Source organism: Corvus kubaryi, unplaced genomic scaffold, assembly GCF_017639235.1.
Source record: "Corvus kubaryi isolate FWS band 111438036 unplaced genomic scaffold, C.kubaryi_AGA036_p1.0 37382, whole genome shotgun sequence".
NCBI classification, from domain to species: Eukaryota; Metazoa; Chordata; class Aves; order Passeriformes; family Corvidae; genus Corvus; species Corvus kubaryi.
Window position 1 is genome coordinate 5519340 of NW_024581124.1, and position 16928 is coordinate 5536267.

At 47.1% G+C, this 16928-nt stretch overlaps 2 protein-coding genes across 6 annotated transcripts in view; one reads left to right on the top strand and one right to left on the bottom strand.

The window, feature by feature from the left end:
* The window catches only part of TMEM120B (transmembrane protein 120B), a 10476-nt gene extending 10021 nt beyond the window's left edge, over window positions 1-455 (bottom strand). The window contains exon 1 of the mRNA XM_042034690.1: window positions 420-455. Coding sequence (XP_041890624.1) covers window positions 420-455 — 36 coding nt within the window. The remainder of the gene's footprint in view (window positions 1-419) is intronic.
* On the top strand, window positions 45-16743 carry MORN3 (MORN repeat containing 3). 5 transcript variants are annotated; one of them, XM_042035166.1, is made up of 7 exons: window positions 45-98; window positions 1360-1462; window positions 9518-9673; window positions 10359-10516; window positions 11943-12102; window positions 14664-14848; window positions 16660-16743. In XM_042035166.1, exons 3-7 carry the CDS (start codon window positions 9529-9531, stop codon window positions 16726-16728), a joined length of 717 nt encoding a protein of 238 aa, XP_041891100.1. In that variant the 5' UTR covers window positions 45-98; window positions 1360-1462; window positions 9518-9528; the 3' UTR covers window positions 16729-16743. The 5 variants fall into 5 exon arrangements, with proteins under 5 accessions (XP_041891100.1, XP_041891101.1, XP_041891104.1 ...); XM_042035167.1 differs by lacking the exon at window positions 45-98 and adding an exon at window positions 109-200; XM_042035170.1 differs by lacking the exons at window positions 45-98; window positions 1360-1462 and adding an exon at window positions 6801-6887.
* The last annotated feature ends 185 nt before the right edge of the window (window positions 16744-16928 follow it).

Below are 16928 nucleotides of genomic sequence, written 5' to 3' on the forward strand. Positions count from 1 at the left end.
GGCATCCCGGGCCTGAGAGGGACCCTCACTTGGGGGGGGCCCCGCGGTGGGGGGCTCCCGCCGCTGCCGGGCGCCCCCTCAGGGGAGGGACTCGTCAGGTGAGGGAGCGCTCCGGTCTGTGCTCCCCTCGGGCCGCGCGTTCCCTCAGGTCGGAGATTCCTCTCAGCTCAAGGCTCCCTTCAGCTGCGGGATCCCCTCAGGTGTGGGCTCCCCTCAAGTGAGGGTCCCTCTCAGGCCCGGGATGCCCTCCTGTGATGGTCTCCCTCAGGCCTGCGCTCTCCTCAGGCCAGGGCTCCCCTCAGATGGGGGCTCCCCTCAGCTGCTGTCACGCGCCCTGCCCCGGTCACCTCCTGGAGGCCCTGCACCTCTCCTCAGCCCCCTCGTGTTGTGCCAGCACCTGAAGTGCTCCGTGGTGTGACCTGGAAGCTCCTTCCTGCCCTGTAAGGGTGGTTCATCACACATGGGGCTGAGAGTGGAGATAAAACCTCCACTGCACAGGGCCAGCCCCTTCAAAGGGACCCGGTGGCTGAATGACCACGCACCTGGGCTGAGGCAGCCCAGCCCTGCAGCTGCCTGGAGCTTGAACACAGGTCCTTAATATCAGAGAAGGTGACAAAGAGGATTCCTGATCTCTTTATTTTTACGATAATTACCCACTCAGCAGCTGGACTGGCCAGTTGTGAGCAGGGCCCAGTGCTCTCAGGCAGGGTGTGAAGAGCTGTAAATGTTGGCACCATGTCCTGTGGGTTTCTTGTGAACGGGTAGAAATAGGCAAAGAGGAAGACAAAAGGAAGGGGAAGGAAGCAATTGAAAAAAAAGGTACAAGGGGGAGGGGAGGGAAGGAGTGAAGCCGAAGTGAAGCCACAAATACAGTGCTGCCTTTTCATGAGGAGCGTATGTAGGATCCCATTTCCTTGAATTGACATAAACAACCAAAAATGTGTAGAGACGCTCCTCAGTGTTCTTGCTGTCCCTCCTCTAGGTCTATATTCACACTGTTTGCCCTTTTTGCATGTTTTTTTCCTACATTTGTGGGTGGACACCTGAAATGCAGTCAATGACCTTCTGCATTCAGTTTCCAGAGAAACCTGCTCAGAGCTTGCAGTGGTTTGGGATTTCTGCTGGTTTAAGAATCACCAACCCCAGGGATGTTGCATTGTCCCTGCTGCTTCTCCAGTGAGGCCATGATTGTCCAGAGATCAAACATATGTGTTACGGCAGGTCTTGATAATCCTGAAGTAGAATAATAAACTAATCAACATAATGGAAATGTCACAGGAATTTGTTATGTCTGTATTAAATTTTTCCTGGATTCTAGCATTTGTCCACAATCCTATGTAACAGGACTTTATGTTACAGGAGGCCTGGATTTTGGATTACAGACTTTGGAAGAAAAAGGATCCCAGATCGGAGCGTTAATTCTGTGCTGGATACGTGCCGAAACTTTCCAGTTCTCCACAAGGTTGGAATACTCTCTGCTAGCAAAGTTACTTTTCCTTCCCACATGAAAACATTCTCTCCACCTTTGCTGTTCTCTATCAGATCAGTTTATCACAGAGCCACCCCTAAGATGTTGCTGCATCTTACCCCTTGCTGTTGAGGGGAGGCTGAGGTGCTGACCCTGCAGACCTGGGAGAATCCAGAAAGTAAAAACACTTCCATATTTGTAGGATTGCCTGTGTCAGTCCTAACATTCAGGAAAAGGTATTTCTAGAAGACATCATAAATTGTCAATAACCCTTAAAAGTATTCCTTTCCCTGCTGATCTGTAAGACTCAAAAGAGCAGAAGGAAACTCTTATCAGTCATGAATATTTGCCCTGGGCTGTAATTCTGCAGGCTGAGGACATTTCATTAGGGCCGTGGTTGGTGTTTGTCATACAAAGGCAGGAAATATTGCGCATTTCCCACTCAGAGCCCTGCTTTGCCGGCCCCAGAGCTCTCCCAGAACACCAAGGAATCACCAGACATTTATCCCAAACTCTCCTACCTCTCCCCTACACCTCTTGACAGGCAACAATTCTGATGCATGTTGTGGCTGTGCATAATGTTTACCTCAAAAGATTTCTTTCAACTTTTTAACTAAGCCATGCTAATTAATATTCATCCAAGAGATCTGCATTTTCTTTCAAACAGAAACTACAGAAACATTTAATTAAGCACAAACAATGTGAGTGTAGCACTGCTGGCCTTACAGCTGGTCCTGCATTGTTTGACATTGCACCATTATGAAATACTTCAGAATTACCTGTAAACTCTCTCCACCTCCTGGGAGGCTGTAGCTGTTTGTATAATCTCAGTATTTCAATCACACCTTTGTGAATAAAACCAAAGCAAGCTGAGACAACAGTGATCCCCTCAGCCCTGGATGGGGAGCAGAGCTCTGTGCAGCTGATGTTTGGGGTTCCCACACCTCGCCTGTCTTTCACTTGTGGCAACACATGAGAAATGGTGCCTTTCCTCTGAATTTCAGTATTTTGTGATCCTTTTTCTAGGTATCTTGCAGCTTTTTAATGGCTGTTTTCTGCTGCCAGAGATCATCTAAGGCCACTGCACAGCAAATCTACAAACACGAAATCTCTGGTTTGTCTTTACCTTAATTAATCCCCAATTCACCAACCTTTCACTGCCAGAAAACATATCTAAGAAATTGAGTTAATAAATCAAGTTAAGGATCACAGCAAAATTGTGACTGTTTGTTCTCTGGGTGTTAGATTTTGTTTGCGTACACATAGTTATATATATGTATGTACAGGCATATGTTAGCTCCTTTCCTTCAACCTCCAGACTATTCCTGAATGCAAATTCCATTCATTCTTTCCTCTTAAGATAATTGAGGCTTTTTCCTTTGATGCTTTTCCCCTGTTCTAGAAATACAGATTCTTTCCAGCATAGCAAACGGGAAAGGACAAAATATAAATGTAGATGAGTCCCTATTCTAACATCAGGTGACAAGAAGATGTGGTAAATAAAATACTTGGCACGTGTTTCAGCTGGAGATTGATGCTGCTGATTCATCTTGTATTCATCTGGATTTATCCCTTAGTTAAGGAATAAATTAAGGACTTCAAGTGAGGCGTTAGCTCAAGTATGGCCAAATTTATCTGCTTCCAACAATATTAAGAGTCTTGCAAAGCACTCCACGGTTGCAGTAAATAATTCTCAGCTTTGGGTGACTTCAGTAATTAGCTTCATAACTTTACCTTTAAACCTCTACCTTGTTGCAGGTAGTTAAGCAGAGACTATGAGCTGTAAATCTGCAGCAGCAGGAACTCATGGGGAGAGGGTATCTGGTGTCAGCTTCCAGGACTTCAGCCTTTCAGTTTGCATCACTATCTAAGTGCCTGAACATTCCAGATAACGAAGGGGTTTAGCTTTAGGTTGTTTTGATGTAAAACAAACATGGTTTTTATCTTGAGAGAGCTGCTCCCAGCAAAAAGGAGGGAAGAATTTTAAATGCTTTCCCACAAGGCTGCCTCTTAAGCCAGAGTCAACCAGGTGAAGTTTACACCTCAAACCTTTCACTTCAATCCCTCCTAAATCCTGCTGATGACAATTCTTTGGAGCAGAGTGGTGGGGAAGCTCCTTCAGCTCACTGACACAGGCTTGGTTGGAGTCCAAGACCCTCCCACCTCTTCCCTGGCTTTTCTTTTGAATATAGCAGCAATAAAACACGCGTCTGAGCATCCCACTTCCACAGTATGTTGTTGTCACACTCTTCACCTTTAAAGAATTCCAACATATGTTTCCCTAAATGCTTTTTCTCTATTTATTCTACGAACTTCCCAGAATAAATTTAATTTATTGATTCTGACAGTTTTCAGTTGGTTTGGACACTTAACATGGGTGATTCCCCAAGCTTAGTGAGAGCAAACTCAGCTTGGAGCAGCTGTCTCCTTTCAGTGAGAAAATGATTGGTTTCAGATGTAGAATACTGAGGGCCTTGGGCTATATTTAATTTTTTTAAAAAATCCTGCTCTTAAAAGTGAAAAAAATGAAAGTGCATCATATGTCACAGGACCTTGCTGCAGAAAGGTGTTTTTCTGGGCATGTTTCCACGCACAAACTCCCAGTGCTTGATTTGTTCTTCAGTGTGTCCAGCCTGGAAGTAAGTGGAGTTCAATGAACTGTGTTGGCAGAATAAGGGGCTGAGTTACAGCATAATTTACATGGACAGATTTAAAAGCTTCCTTTCAGTCTTAATAAATGTAAGGTTTAATCAACTTCCAGACAACTAAAGCAGCAACAGTACAAACAGCAGCAGAACTGAAGCCCTGTCACTGCCTGGTGAAGGAGGCTTTGCTGTTCCTTGATGTCAATGGCCAATGCCTGTCACAGTGAAACAAGAAAAAGAAACCAAACCGCCAGGAAAGGTATTTGGGGCCAAATCTTGGCTGGCAAGGCTGGAACGAGGGGAATTGTGTCAAGGAAAACCCAAATTCTCCTGCTAGCACATCATAACTTGACTTTTTGACCCTACTTTTCATAGTGGCCTCAATGTTGTGCCTGGAAACAACTGCTCTTGGGAGAGGAAGAGAGTTTGGTTAGGACATTTCAGGGTCACTTTGGGTTTATATCTCACTCTTTGACTGAATTATATATTCTAGATATATCTGACACCCTTTGCAAAAATTATCCCCACTTCCTACTTACTAAGGGGGTTCCTTCTCTCAAAATGGAATAACATTTTCTAAGTAAAATTTCAGTTGAGTGAGTCAAAAGAACTTTTTGATTAAACTTCAAATATCACCACCTTCTCTTCAAGCTGGTATAATTTTGTCTTTTTTTGTAAGAAGAACATGCTTACATTTTCCCACTCTGTACCCTTGTAATACAAAAAGGTACAGAATGATATTATCAAGTGACAAAATAATTAAGTATGATTCAAGTGTTTATACCTGGACTAAGAAAACTGTAGATGGGAACCACACACTGCCCCTTCCTAGATAAATGTCTCTGTGAAGCCCCCATGGAGGGGGCAGGAGGGTCTGTGAGGGTGCTGATAACCCATTCTGGGACCATGTAAGTAAAATAAAAACCACACAGAGACCAGGAGCAGAAGAATTTAAAATAAGTGACTCAGAACTGGAGGCAGCACTCTCCATCATATCCAGATACAGAGGTTTTTGCAGAGGGAGTTTTTGATCTCAATTTGTGAATTTTAATTTGTTGCTAAAATATTTTAAGTCTTTTAAAGTTTTTATTGTTTTCAAATGTATATTGATTTTCAAATATGTCTGTAACTACTGGTCAGCAAAAGCTGTGGTTAGGTATGGCATAGTTTGGACTAGCAGTTCAAAAACTTCAGGCAGCCTGTGCTCTTTAAAAATAAACAAGTGAAGTGGTCTGAATTAGCTAATTATTTTAATTGCCAATCTCTCAGTTAAGTGCAGTGCAATATAGGGGCCGAAGTTAAAAAATAGTTAATACTTTTCCAGAGATGGCTATTTCTGGTTGTAATTTCAGGCTGTAGATTTTGGGTTGCAATAGGCATTTTTTCTTCTCCCTCATGGGTTTCTTTATTTCTTCCCCAAAGCTCTGTCCTCACTCCAGCCCTTACAACTGGCCATGGTAAAACACAGGAATGATTGTCTTCAGTAATTCTCAGGCTCTGCCCCAAACCAGAGCACATTAATGTGACTGACTGTGAATAAATCCTTCCTGAATATCTTCATCTCGTTTTTAATAACAGGAGACATTTTCTCTAGTGTAAGTGTTTCTTAACTTGGTCAGCTTCCATGGTTTTCTCTCCGTTTTTTTTCCTGCTTAAAGAAGTCTTTAAGTTCTACCTCTCCTACATCCCTGGAAATGCTTGCTAGCAGCCGCCATCTTCGTAGTTCATCTAAACTAACACAAGAAATTCCATGTGTGTATTTTCCCTTGGTACAGATTTCCCTCCACCATTTCCACACATGTTGTCTGTGGAGCACCTCTTTCTTCCCTCCACTTCATTTTCCTTCACCGGATTTCTCAGGCAGTGGCATTGTCTCCTTTGGCTCCATGGCCCTCACACGTGTAATGGGAAATGGAATATTTGCCTTTAGTCACACTCACACTTGGAATAAATCCATTCTCTGTCCTATCTGAGCATGGACACAACATTGAAGCCACATTCAATGCCACAGATATCGAAGATGGCAAAGGAGCACCTGCCAGGGAAGACTGAGCTGTATCTCATATTTACAGAAGCAGCTGCTTGTTTCCATCGCAAGATTTCCCACCTACCTCAGCATTTTTACCATACAGCTTGCAGAGCTGTGCACAAAAATTACGGTGAAAGGATTAGAATCAAATGCATTTGGCTCATGGGAGTCATACAAGAGCTTTGGTTTGATACTAGAAATGTGCACAGTCAATTACCCATTAGGGAAGATGATTACAGACACCCACAAGGCCAGAGTGGCAATCCCTGCTCACCACGGCTGTGGAAGAAATGTAATGGATGAGGGAATTAGTGTCAGGTTTATTCAGATTTCTCCTTTAAGATCACTGATGTGCATTTTCAGCGGCTTTCTCCTGTTTCTCCTGACATTTGCAAGGCTGATTTATTTGTTACTCATAGGTGCTGTAATCAGTGCTTTCATTTCCAGCGTTCTGCTGCTGGGTGTATGAAAAACCAACCAGAGGGGAAACACTCGTTGCTTATTAGCACTTTATATTCTGCTGGAAAATCCCGAGCTCAGGGCACGTAGCTGCACAGCGCTGTGTGTGCCCGGTGGCTCCGGCTCCATCCCCCGTGCTCAGCGTGGGGACCAGAGTGTGATGCCGTGTCCCAGCACATCCCTCTCCGCCCCGGGCCGCTCCCGTGGCCCTTAGCGCTGGAGTTTGGCACGTCGCTATGGCGACCCCGCCGCCGCCGCGGGCAGCCCCCAGCCGCCACCATGACAGGTCGGTGTCCGCGGTTTGATCCTCGGCATCAGGGGAGGCAGGAGAGCGGCGGCCACACTCCAGGGTGCTTTGCAAACCGAGCTCGTGGTCTTTCCCTGTCGGCCGCTCGCACCGCTGCCCTCCTTCCCGGCTCACGCCGGGGAGGAGCAGCAACAGGCGCCCTGAGCATTCCCCTCGCAGACAGTACCCTGGGGGCGAGGAGGGGATGGGGGTGACTCTGCTGCGCCGGTGGATGCTGGCAAAGGGATCCCGGTGCGGAGCAGTGCCGTGGTGCTGCGTCACTGCAAGGGTTGAGCTCAGCTGGGGCACCTCGGGGCCGGGGGACAGTCAGGCAGGGTGCACAGGGGTGTGGTGCCAGGCGCGATGCTTCCAGGGACAATCAGCAGCCGCTTCTCTGCACCCAGGTGTGTTTCCCTCCTTGCTCTTCATTCAGTTAAGATGTAAGATGAAAAAAAGTAGCTACATTGCATTGCTCTGAAGTTCCGCAAAGAGCCAGAGGAAAAAATGGGCTTCCTGTAGGGCCGTGCAAACTAAGCATTTTACCAGAGACCTGACAAAAGTCGCAGAGCAGCGTCTGGAGGAGGACGCGGAGGTCTGTACGAGCCTCATCCCCCAGCGCCGCGGCAGAGACGCACGGGAGCTGCAGCCTCTCGCCCTCGGCACCGAGAGCTGCAGCCGGAACGACTCTGCACCGCCTGCCTCTCGCTGCCAGCCTCCCCGCGCCCTGGTAGTAGGCGGCTAAAAACATCCAGGGAGGCGAATACCGACTGCGTTATCACTTACGCAAACCTGTCATCGCTGACGTAAATTTAGAAGGGAATTCAGCAAGTAAAGGCGGCTCCCGCTGGCCCGCCTTACCCCGGGTACTCTGCGCGGGCTGTGCCTCGCAGGACACGGTGAGCAGATGGGGCTGCCCCCGCAGCTGGGAATCCTCCCTGGGGTTTGTAAATCCTAAGCTTTGAGTTAAAGAAGTGGTGGGATGTGATGGTGGGAAAGCGATGCTCCCATCTGGCAGGGGTAGTGAAGAGACTTCTTGTCACAGGCATGAGCTGCTCAGAGGTCACGGCCAGTGTCAGGGTGGGTACAGGTTGCTGTAGCTCGGCTCTTCAGCTTCCCCAGCAAAGGCAGGGCAGACACAAGCCAGCAATGTGTGGCACGGTGTCCTGAAAAACCCCAGCCCTCGGCAAATATTGGCAAGGCCCCCCATTCTCCAGGAGCTGCAGCACCCAAAAGTGAGGGAGGAACTCAGCAGTTTTAGTGTATCCTGTATTTGCATTGCTGGAAAAACATCCTCTATGAGGGGCTGTGACTCCATCATACCGAGGGATGCATCCTGTCCTCGGTGTTCAAGACTCATTCTGGACACATAACTGCTTTTATTTAGCAATGTTGTCCTCCCAAATAGCTGTTGAATGACCATTGCCCACAGTTGGAAAATGGAGAACTGAGGATGAACCCTTAACAGTATTTTCTTAGTTAGTATTTCTAGCTTTTATTTCCTAGAAAGGACCTAAAGCACCTTTCTTTTCCCCTCTCCTCCCACGGTCCATGTTTTCTCCCCTGCCGGGCTTCCCGGCACCCGCAGCACAGCAGGAACCAGAGCTTCGCTCTGCCGAGAAGGGAAAGACGCAGCAAAATCACTCGATACGGCTCAGTCCAGAGGATCAGGACAGAAGGGGGAGCCCAGGAGACAAAATCGGAGAGCATCCCACCCCGCCGGGCTCCAGCCGAGCTCTGGATGTTAACGGCATTCATAGAAACTTGCTTTTGTTTCTACAGCCACCTTTTGGCTTTTGTTTATGGTTTATAGGAGACCGCTCTCACCTCCGAGTCTGTGCCCAATTCCCACTGTGCTGAACAGTGGTTCCATTGGCAGTGCTCAGAAATCACCTCCATGCTGCACTCCGCCATTGTTCTCTGTATTTATGAGGCAAAACATCTCCTTTTCCCTCCTCTTCCCCCGCACTGACCCTTTCCCTCCAGGCCTCCAACACCTGAAACACCCCCAGCTGTGCCTGTCATCCCCTGCCTGCTGTTCCTGCTTTAAAGCCACGTCACCTCAGAAGTCACTCCTTGGCAGCTTGATGGGCTGGTGAGCACTTGGCCTGCCGTGGGCAAGTCCACAGCTTCCTGGGAGATGGAAACATTGTGGTTTCAACCCCTTTTAATAAGGCACCTGGAGGACTGATATTTTTAGCAGTAAAGGAGCCTGAGCTGCATTACTGCTGAGGGTATGAAGTGTCCCAGCTCTGGGTGGGCCTCAGGGACACTGGACAACTCCCTGACCCGTTCCATCAGTTGTATGGAATAGATGCCTTTCCCTGCACTCCCCAAGATCTCGAGCAGGTGCAGAGATCAACGCCCACCACAAACCTGACCTGCTGAGATTTATTTAACATTTCCTAACAGGCCAGGCTATGCTATGAGCCCATTTTCACATAGTGCTGGTTTGTACTTCAGTATCTTTAGTTGCCTCCTGTTTGTTGTATCTCTTGTTTCACCCCTCCAAAGCCAGGCATCAGTTACTGACTCGGGTGCATCTTAAAGCATGTCTCACAAATACTGTTCTGCCTGTACCTGCCTGAGTAATTTCTAATTTATTGCTGATAATAATTTGTTTTCTTCTCCAGATACCAACAATATGCCCGTTATAAAGTACCCCAGGATTAGAGACCCTCTCTTTTATGAATGGGACAGGAAAGCCCAGAAATGTGGATTAAGACACACAATCTATGCTGTAAATGGGGATCAGTATACTGGAGAATGGTTGGACAACTTGAAACATGGTAAGATAATTTTGAGAAAAAGTAGCACCTTAGATGTCCTTACAAAGGTTCCTAGGGGCAGGGAGCAGTCAGTGGTTCTATATGCTCCTGGAAGAGCATTCATTCATGTATGACTATATTACACACACACACATTTATATATATTTGATAAATGTAATGCAAAAACGCAGAAACATTTCTAATATGTAACTTGAAGAGCTTTTGCATGCACTCAGGGGCAATTACCCAAAATATCTCTATTACAGATGTTTAAAAATCCTTTCCAAATATAGCAAGCTGCAGTCAGCTCCATGCACTGGGATGTGCCCTGGCTGCACAGTCCCTGGAGCTCTCTCAGCTCCTGACTTGGCTCCAGGAATCTTAATTTATTCCCAAGATGTGGCAGGGGCTGCAGGAGACAGAGCAGGGGAAGGAGACCCTGTCCAAGCCTGGAGCAGCCGGAGCAGGACAGGCTTGTTTACAAGCAGTAAACTGAGGTTTGGAAAGATTTCAGTGCATTCAGCAGAGGCCACACAGGAAGCCCCTGATCAAGATTAACAATAGTTCCAACTTGGGAAGCTAAACTGAATCCCAGACATAAGCCTGTCTTGGTGCAGGGAGTGCTACAGTTACAGGAAGGGCAGCCCTGTACACTCTTCTCCTAACCATGATGGTCTCCCTGTCACTCCTCTCGTTTGTTAACCAGGTAAAGGCACCCAGCTATGGAAAAACACAGGAGCTATTTACAGCGGTGACTGGAAGTTTGGGAAGCGGGATGGTTATGGCTCATACAGCATTCCTGACCCAGTAACCAAGGAATACAAGAGAGTGTACACAGGCTGGTGGGAAAATGACCGAAGAGGTGTAAGTGAGATTTTCTGCATGTGCCAACAGTGAGGCAGCGGGACCCAAAACACAGGGAAGAGCTGGGTGCACATGTGCAAAAAGATTACTTAAAATACTATTTTTCCCAGTACTGAGGCTGAATTGAATGGTCAAGACTAAAAATCCAAGATTTTTATGGGAGTGCCATCTCCTTCCTGGAGAGGGAGTCATCCCCACCCATCTGCTGGTTACCAGGCTATAGCCCCAAGTTCGCCACCAGCTGCTGCAGAGCAGTGGTTACTGCTCAGACTCACTTGCAGCTTGGCTAGGCAGGATGGGAGGTTTCCCATCCCATCTCTTAATCCTCCTCACCCATCCCTTTCATTCCTCTTATCCTTGAACAAGTCAGAGGAACCTGTATTATAGGCACTGCCAGAAAATGTACTTTCTTCTGGGAGTTTTACAGCATAATAGGCAACTAACTTGAGTTATTTTGGAAATTAAGCCTGTCACATAAATCACTGTTTTTTTTCTAAAAGGAACATAATGAGAAAGTAATCTGGTAGAAGTGACTGCAATGTAATGTGCAAAATCCCTGTAGGAACGTTTTTGGATCTGCCAGTGGAAACCTTGTGTTTGTCTTCGTGTCTGCTTTTAAATTAAACTCATCTCCACCAACGCTTCTAATGGGTGTGTGGCTCCATGGCTCCTGTCTCTTGGAGGGAGCTTCCCTTCCTGTTCTTTAAGGTCATATTTTGGATAATTGAGCTTTGGTGAAAGATGTATAATGACATCCAAATATCACTATGGTTAGGTTTTCTTCTAAAAAAGTTTCTCCCTTACATCCATGCAGTTTAATAAAATCAACACTCAGAAAAATCAGTTGTTTCCAGAACTGGTTTTATTATTTGTTCAGAGAAAAAAGAACACTTTATTCCAATGGGAAAATGTGTTAGTAATATGGAAATATTTCTTATTGGTATCACTCTCTGGCATAGGGGGTACTTCTGGACTTCACTTGATGGCAAACATACACCTAAGACAAACAAGGGCTGGAGTTGCCCAGCCTGGGACACACTGAGCTGGAAACGTCATCAGGGTTGAAAGACATGAAATCCCCATGTTGAGAGATACATCCTTTAATGCTGCCTATCCCCAGGCAGGTTTATATACTTCTAAAACCCGCTTTTAGCTAAATATTAGCAGCAATCATGCCAATAATAACACACTGAGATATAAACCCAGGGTTTTGTCAAGGGAATAAAACTGTTTGCCAAAAAAAAAATCCTATACTACCACATCTCATTTCCTTCAGCACGAGAACAGCCACAGAGCTGGGCTGCCAGCAGCCATGTGTAAGAGTAATAAACAAAGGAGTCTTCTATCAAAGTGATGTCCCAAAGTAGAACACTGACCCCTTTCAATAGAGCAGCTCCTAACCAGCCATCTCTGTGCTGCTGCCCAGGGCCAGGGGGTGTTCTTTTACCCCAACGGGGAGTGCTACGAGGGCGAGTGGAGCAACGGTTTGCGGAGTGGCTGGGGAAAGATGCAGTACAAGGACGGTTCCGTCTACGAGGGACAGTGGCTGGTGGATCAGCCCAATGGGCAGGGCGTGCTGCGGCTCCGTAAGTACTGACCATCCTCACCCTGCCCCTTCCAAGCTGCCCTCCGGGTGTCTCTGCCATCCAGATTTCTGAGTGCTACACTGCAGCCTTGCAGCAGGGCTGCAGCCGGTCCGTGTCATCCCTCCCCTCCTGGTCTGGAGCTGGGGGCAGCACAGGCTGAGCAAGGGCCCATAAGCCCACACGCACGAAAGCCTACTTTTGCTGTGATTTACATTTAAATGACTGGGATGGTTCGGGTTAGAGATAATATACTGTTGGGTCAGAGAAGAGCAAATCTCTCTTTTCAAGCCAGGCACTTTGCCAGACAGGCTTTCTAGCTCTGCATACCAAAGAAGAGTCCAGTTTCCAGCACAGGAAAAAAAAAACAACAACAGTTTTCTTTTTGTGTTCACTCCATCCCCTCTGTCTGCTTCCGACAGTGGCTCATGTTGAGTGAACACAGGGGTTTCATTAGTACACAATCCTTTTCCATAAATAACACCAAGCACATCATGGATTGGAAATGTTAGGGCCAATCTCAGCATAAATACAGAAATTTAAATTTTTTCCCCTTGGACTTTAGCACATTTTTTCCCAAGGCCAAGAATCCCAAAAATCTCTGTAATACCAGGCACGGCATTCCAAGAACATCTGAAGAAATATTATCTCCATATTATTATTCATCTATTCTATTTTTTTGCTTGGAAGTGATCTCAAGGCGAGTAATTAGCTAAGCAAAGCAGCTGGGAGGAATGAGCATGACCTTCACTGCACAGCACATGCATGACTGTGCTCTCTCGCTTTGGACCAATGGCTCATCCGGATGAAATCAGCACCCGCTTCCAGAGGGAATCTTCCACTGATCTGCTGTGCTCCCATCAAAGGCCCTGTTAGTTATAAACTAACAGCCCCTGCAGGCTGAGCTGTGGCTGATGAACCATTTCAGAGCCCAGTTGCCTCCAGCGTAGCCTCTGACTGATTGTTAGCTGGATTCCTTTTGGTTAAAATTAGCCGGAGCAATTATTTCATACCCACGAACTTAATGCATTCAGCTCAGCTGCTGGAAGTGCGCCCACGTGCCAGCAGCTTTGCCATGTGAAAGAAAAGGAGTTCTTCAGTGGAGGTCACGATGAGCTGCAGCTCAAGATTAAATTGCTTGTAGTGGCAGCTTGCCCGGTGAGGGTGAGATTGGCTGAGAGCACCGTGCTGATCTGCCGCCTCTGCTACATCCATTCCCCAACAGCTTTGTACCAGAGCACTTCGCATCCACAGGGATCATGGTTGTGAGCAACACAGCCTCGGGTGCTCTGGGAGGAGAGCAGATGGGAGCAGCTGGGCACCACAGTGCAGTCAGGGCGTTCGCTGCCCCCTCCTTTCAGCCAGGGCTGTGATTTTGGTGGTTTCTCACTTGTTGGTGGCTGGAGTGCAAAAGCCAAGCTGCTCCCACCCCTGTGGGCAGGGCACGTTGGTGCTGCAGATAAGCACAAAACCAAATCAAGGTTGCAGATAACCATCACCATAGCTCCAGCCTGTAAACCAGACCCTGCCTGAGCAGCCCAGCAGCTACATTCTCCAGAAGCATTTTTGGTTTTTCCCTCTTCCCTTACAGCATCCTGGCTATCTCTGCAGCACCATGTGGTGTGCCCTGATATTTCAGCCACTTCTTGTGATGAAGAATGGCAGAGTTCAGCTGAGACTCAAAGGTATTTCCACTAACATGGTCAGAAATCCCCATGGGTTTGGGCTTAGAAACACTGTATGTAGGAAAAGGGGTGAGCAGAGGACTCTCTTAGTGACAGCAGGGTGGTCTGGATGTATCCCAGCTCCAGCATCACCATGGGTATGATGCCCCTTCTCAACCAGCATCCATGGATGAGGCTGCTCTCTTCCCCTTGCAGCTCTACTTTCCCTGTTAGTGATGGATGGGTGGATTCCTGGAGAGCAGCACAGAGCCCAAAAAAAGCCTCTCTCAACTTGCAGAAAAATGCCAAGACAAGCAGTACAGCTGGAAAAACAGTCTGTAGCTGACTGCCTGAACCGTTCAGACTCTCACAGCAATTCTCACCCCGTAATTCATTGAGGAAAAACTTAACTAAAAGTATTCTTTGAAATCAAGATTATTTTGACTGGACAGCAATCAGTGCTCTGTTCCTTGCCCAGACAAGCAAATCTCTTCAAGCCAGAGATCCTGTGTGATTTGTTGCAGTAACAAATCTGAAACTCGTGTCCTGTAATTTTTCTTGTTGTGAAGAGTGACTCAGGGACCAGTCCCTTACCCTGAGCACACTTGCTCCTTGTGTCAGCAAAGAATGAGTATCACTGTGAGAAGAACAAAGCAGGTGAGCACTGTCCTGGTTCCAAGTGGGCAAGTGTGGGCTCCTTCTACAGCATTTTCTCCCTCTGTGGCACAGCAAATGGAGCACTGCAAAATCAAAATGACACACAGTGCCACAGCCACCTTGAAATTACTAAGAGGAGCCAAACACATGATCTCTGCTGGTTTGCTCTGTTGATTGATTTCATTTGTAACCCCTTAACCAAATGGTGCAAATTTCAAGGTCTGTTCATGTATTTAATTGCAGCAAATGGAAATCGGTACGAAGGAGGTTGGAAAGATGGCAAGAAGCATGGCCCAGGGAAATACTTTTACCTGGATAAGGGACAGCAGTTAGAAGGCATCTGGGTAGCAGATATACCGAAGTGTGGAGTTCTGGTTGACTTTGGCAGAGACAACGCTCCAGCCCCTACTCAGTATCCACTCCCAGAGGTAATTGCTTGGAAATTTTGGTGTTTGCATTCATCAGTGCTCGGGTCAGCTCTCCAGGTAGCATTTCACTCCCCAAGAGATTTCCCCCACGGGGTGTGTGCTCAGTCTTTTGGCCAGCAGTGTCCTAAATGGCCCCTAGGGACTAACAGCTCATGCAGCCTCTGCTGGAGCCTCCCAATTGCCTACATCTGAAAAAATGCAGTTCTCATGCACCAGAACCGCTCAGAGACCTGATGCAGCACAAAGGAAACGGGGACAATACAGGCAGAGACAATAGTGGGATTTGCGTCAAGACCAAATGATTTCACCAAGCCCAGGTGCTGAGGCTGAGCAGACCCTGCAGCAACCCGAGCAGCTGCAGGGTGAACAGCAGCTCTTTCCTCCCTGTCAGGGCTCACTGTGTCCAGCAGCCCCAAGGGCAGAGGGGCATGTGCAGCTTCCCACCTGGGCCCAAGGTGGGTAGATGGTGTCCTAGAGCTCACATCCCCTGCTCCTCTTTTCCCTTGACTGACACACACTGCAGAGGAAGAGCCAGGCCCTATCCCCATCCCACAGACTTGGTGAGACAAAGAGACACTGGGCCACCAGCCTGGCAGCCCCAGGGTCCTTGCGTGTCACTTTGGTGCACGACCTGGAGGACAGGAGAGCCTGTCCCCAACTCCATGCCCTTGGATGAAGACAGGAAATGGGAATCAGCAGTGAACAGTTGTGGCTCCAAGTGACAGCTGTCCGTAAGAGTCTCAGCTTGAACCTCTGTGGTCTGCAAACTGCAGATGTGAAACACAAAGGCATCAGTTTCCAAGGGATGGTCAGTGCACGATGGGGTGGGGAAGCTCCCCTTCACTTAGAGCCAAGCAGAGCCACCCTGGATAACCACAACACACTACTCTGCTCCAGTAACACAGGGAATAGCACGGCCCCTGGGCAGGTAAAGCCACCCACCTTCCTCTGGCCCAGGGCCAGGGCTGTTACAAATGACACCACGCACCACTTCCGAAGCTCACAGCTGTTATATCTTTGTTGCCCCTGTTTTTACAAATCCGGTTTCAATAACCAAGGGCCCTTTGAGCACAGTTTTGACAAGCCAGTTAATCCTGTAAGAACCAGGCACACCCACAGCAGTGCAGAATAATAAATCCCAAATACCCACCAGGGAAAAACAATCTCTATTTTGCAAAAAGAGTGAAAGGAGCGGCACTTCTGTACCTAAAAATATTTACTTTATGTGGTTTGTCAAAGGTCACTGAGAAGAGCCTCAACAACCCAACAGCCTGGGATGAACTGCTGGTACATTAAGGCAGGATGTGCAAGTCTGGCTGTTTATTTAACTCCCCGAAGACCAAGTGATGATCCAATTCTCTTCGGCTCTATAAGCAAAAACAAAGCACCAACTTTCACTGCTGTTACAGTGCTTTCAAAGGGTAGAGATGTGTTGATCTCAGAATATGAAGTAATAGATAAAAGGAGAAAAATTGAATTGAGGTTTTCATAAGCCTTTTGTCACCAGCACCCCCTTTACTAAAACTAGAGGTGAGGCCCAAGAGGCTACAAATCAAAGCCACTTTTGTCCAAGAGTGTGTTTTGTTAAAGTCACTCACACAGAGCTATTTCAAGGAGATGAAGTGATGTACAACACACTAATAAAATAAAGCGAGTATAGTTGTTTCTAAAACAATAATTGAAAGGCTGCAATATGAGCTGAAGTCCTGATATGTGGGAGACTCTCCAATAATGCTCAAGTAATCAAGATCTATAAAACCTTAAGCTTCTTCAATTACACTGCATAACTGATTTGTATTCTTTTTATTTAGATTGAACTACATGATCCAGCTGGTGTTTTAGCAGAGGCCCAGGCAATGTTTGATGACAGCCATAATTAATAACCAGATGCTGAAGAAAAAAAAAAAATTTAAGAACACGATCCTTGGTTGTTTATTCCTCCGAGTCTCAAATCCACACCGTGGTTATCGTGTCGTGGTCTGCCTCACCCTTCCCTCAAGGCTGCTCAGGTACACTTCATTCTGCTCAGTAGCCTCTTCCCACCCCCATTATTTTGGAAAAGAAAAAAATTAAGTGGAAA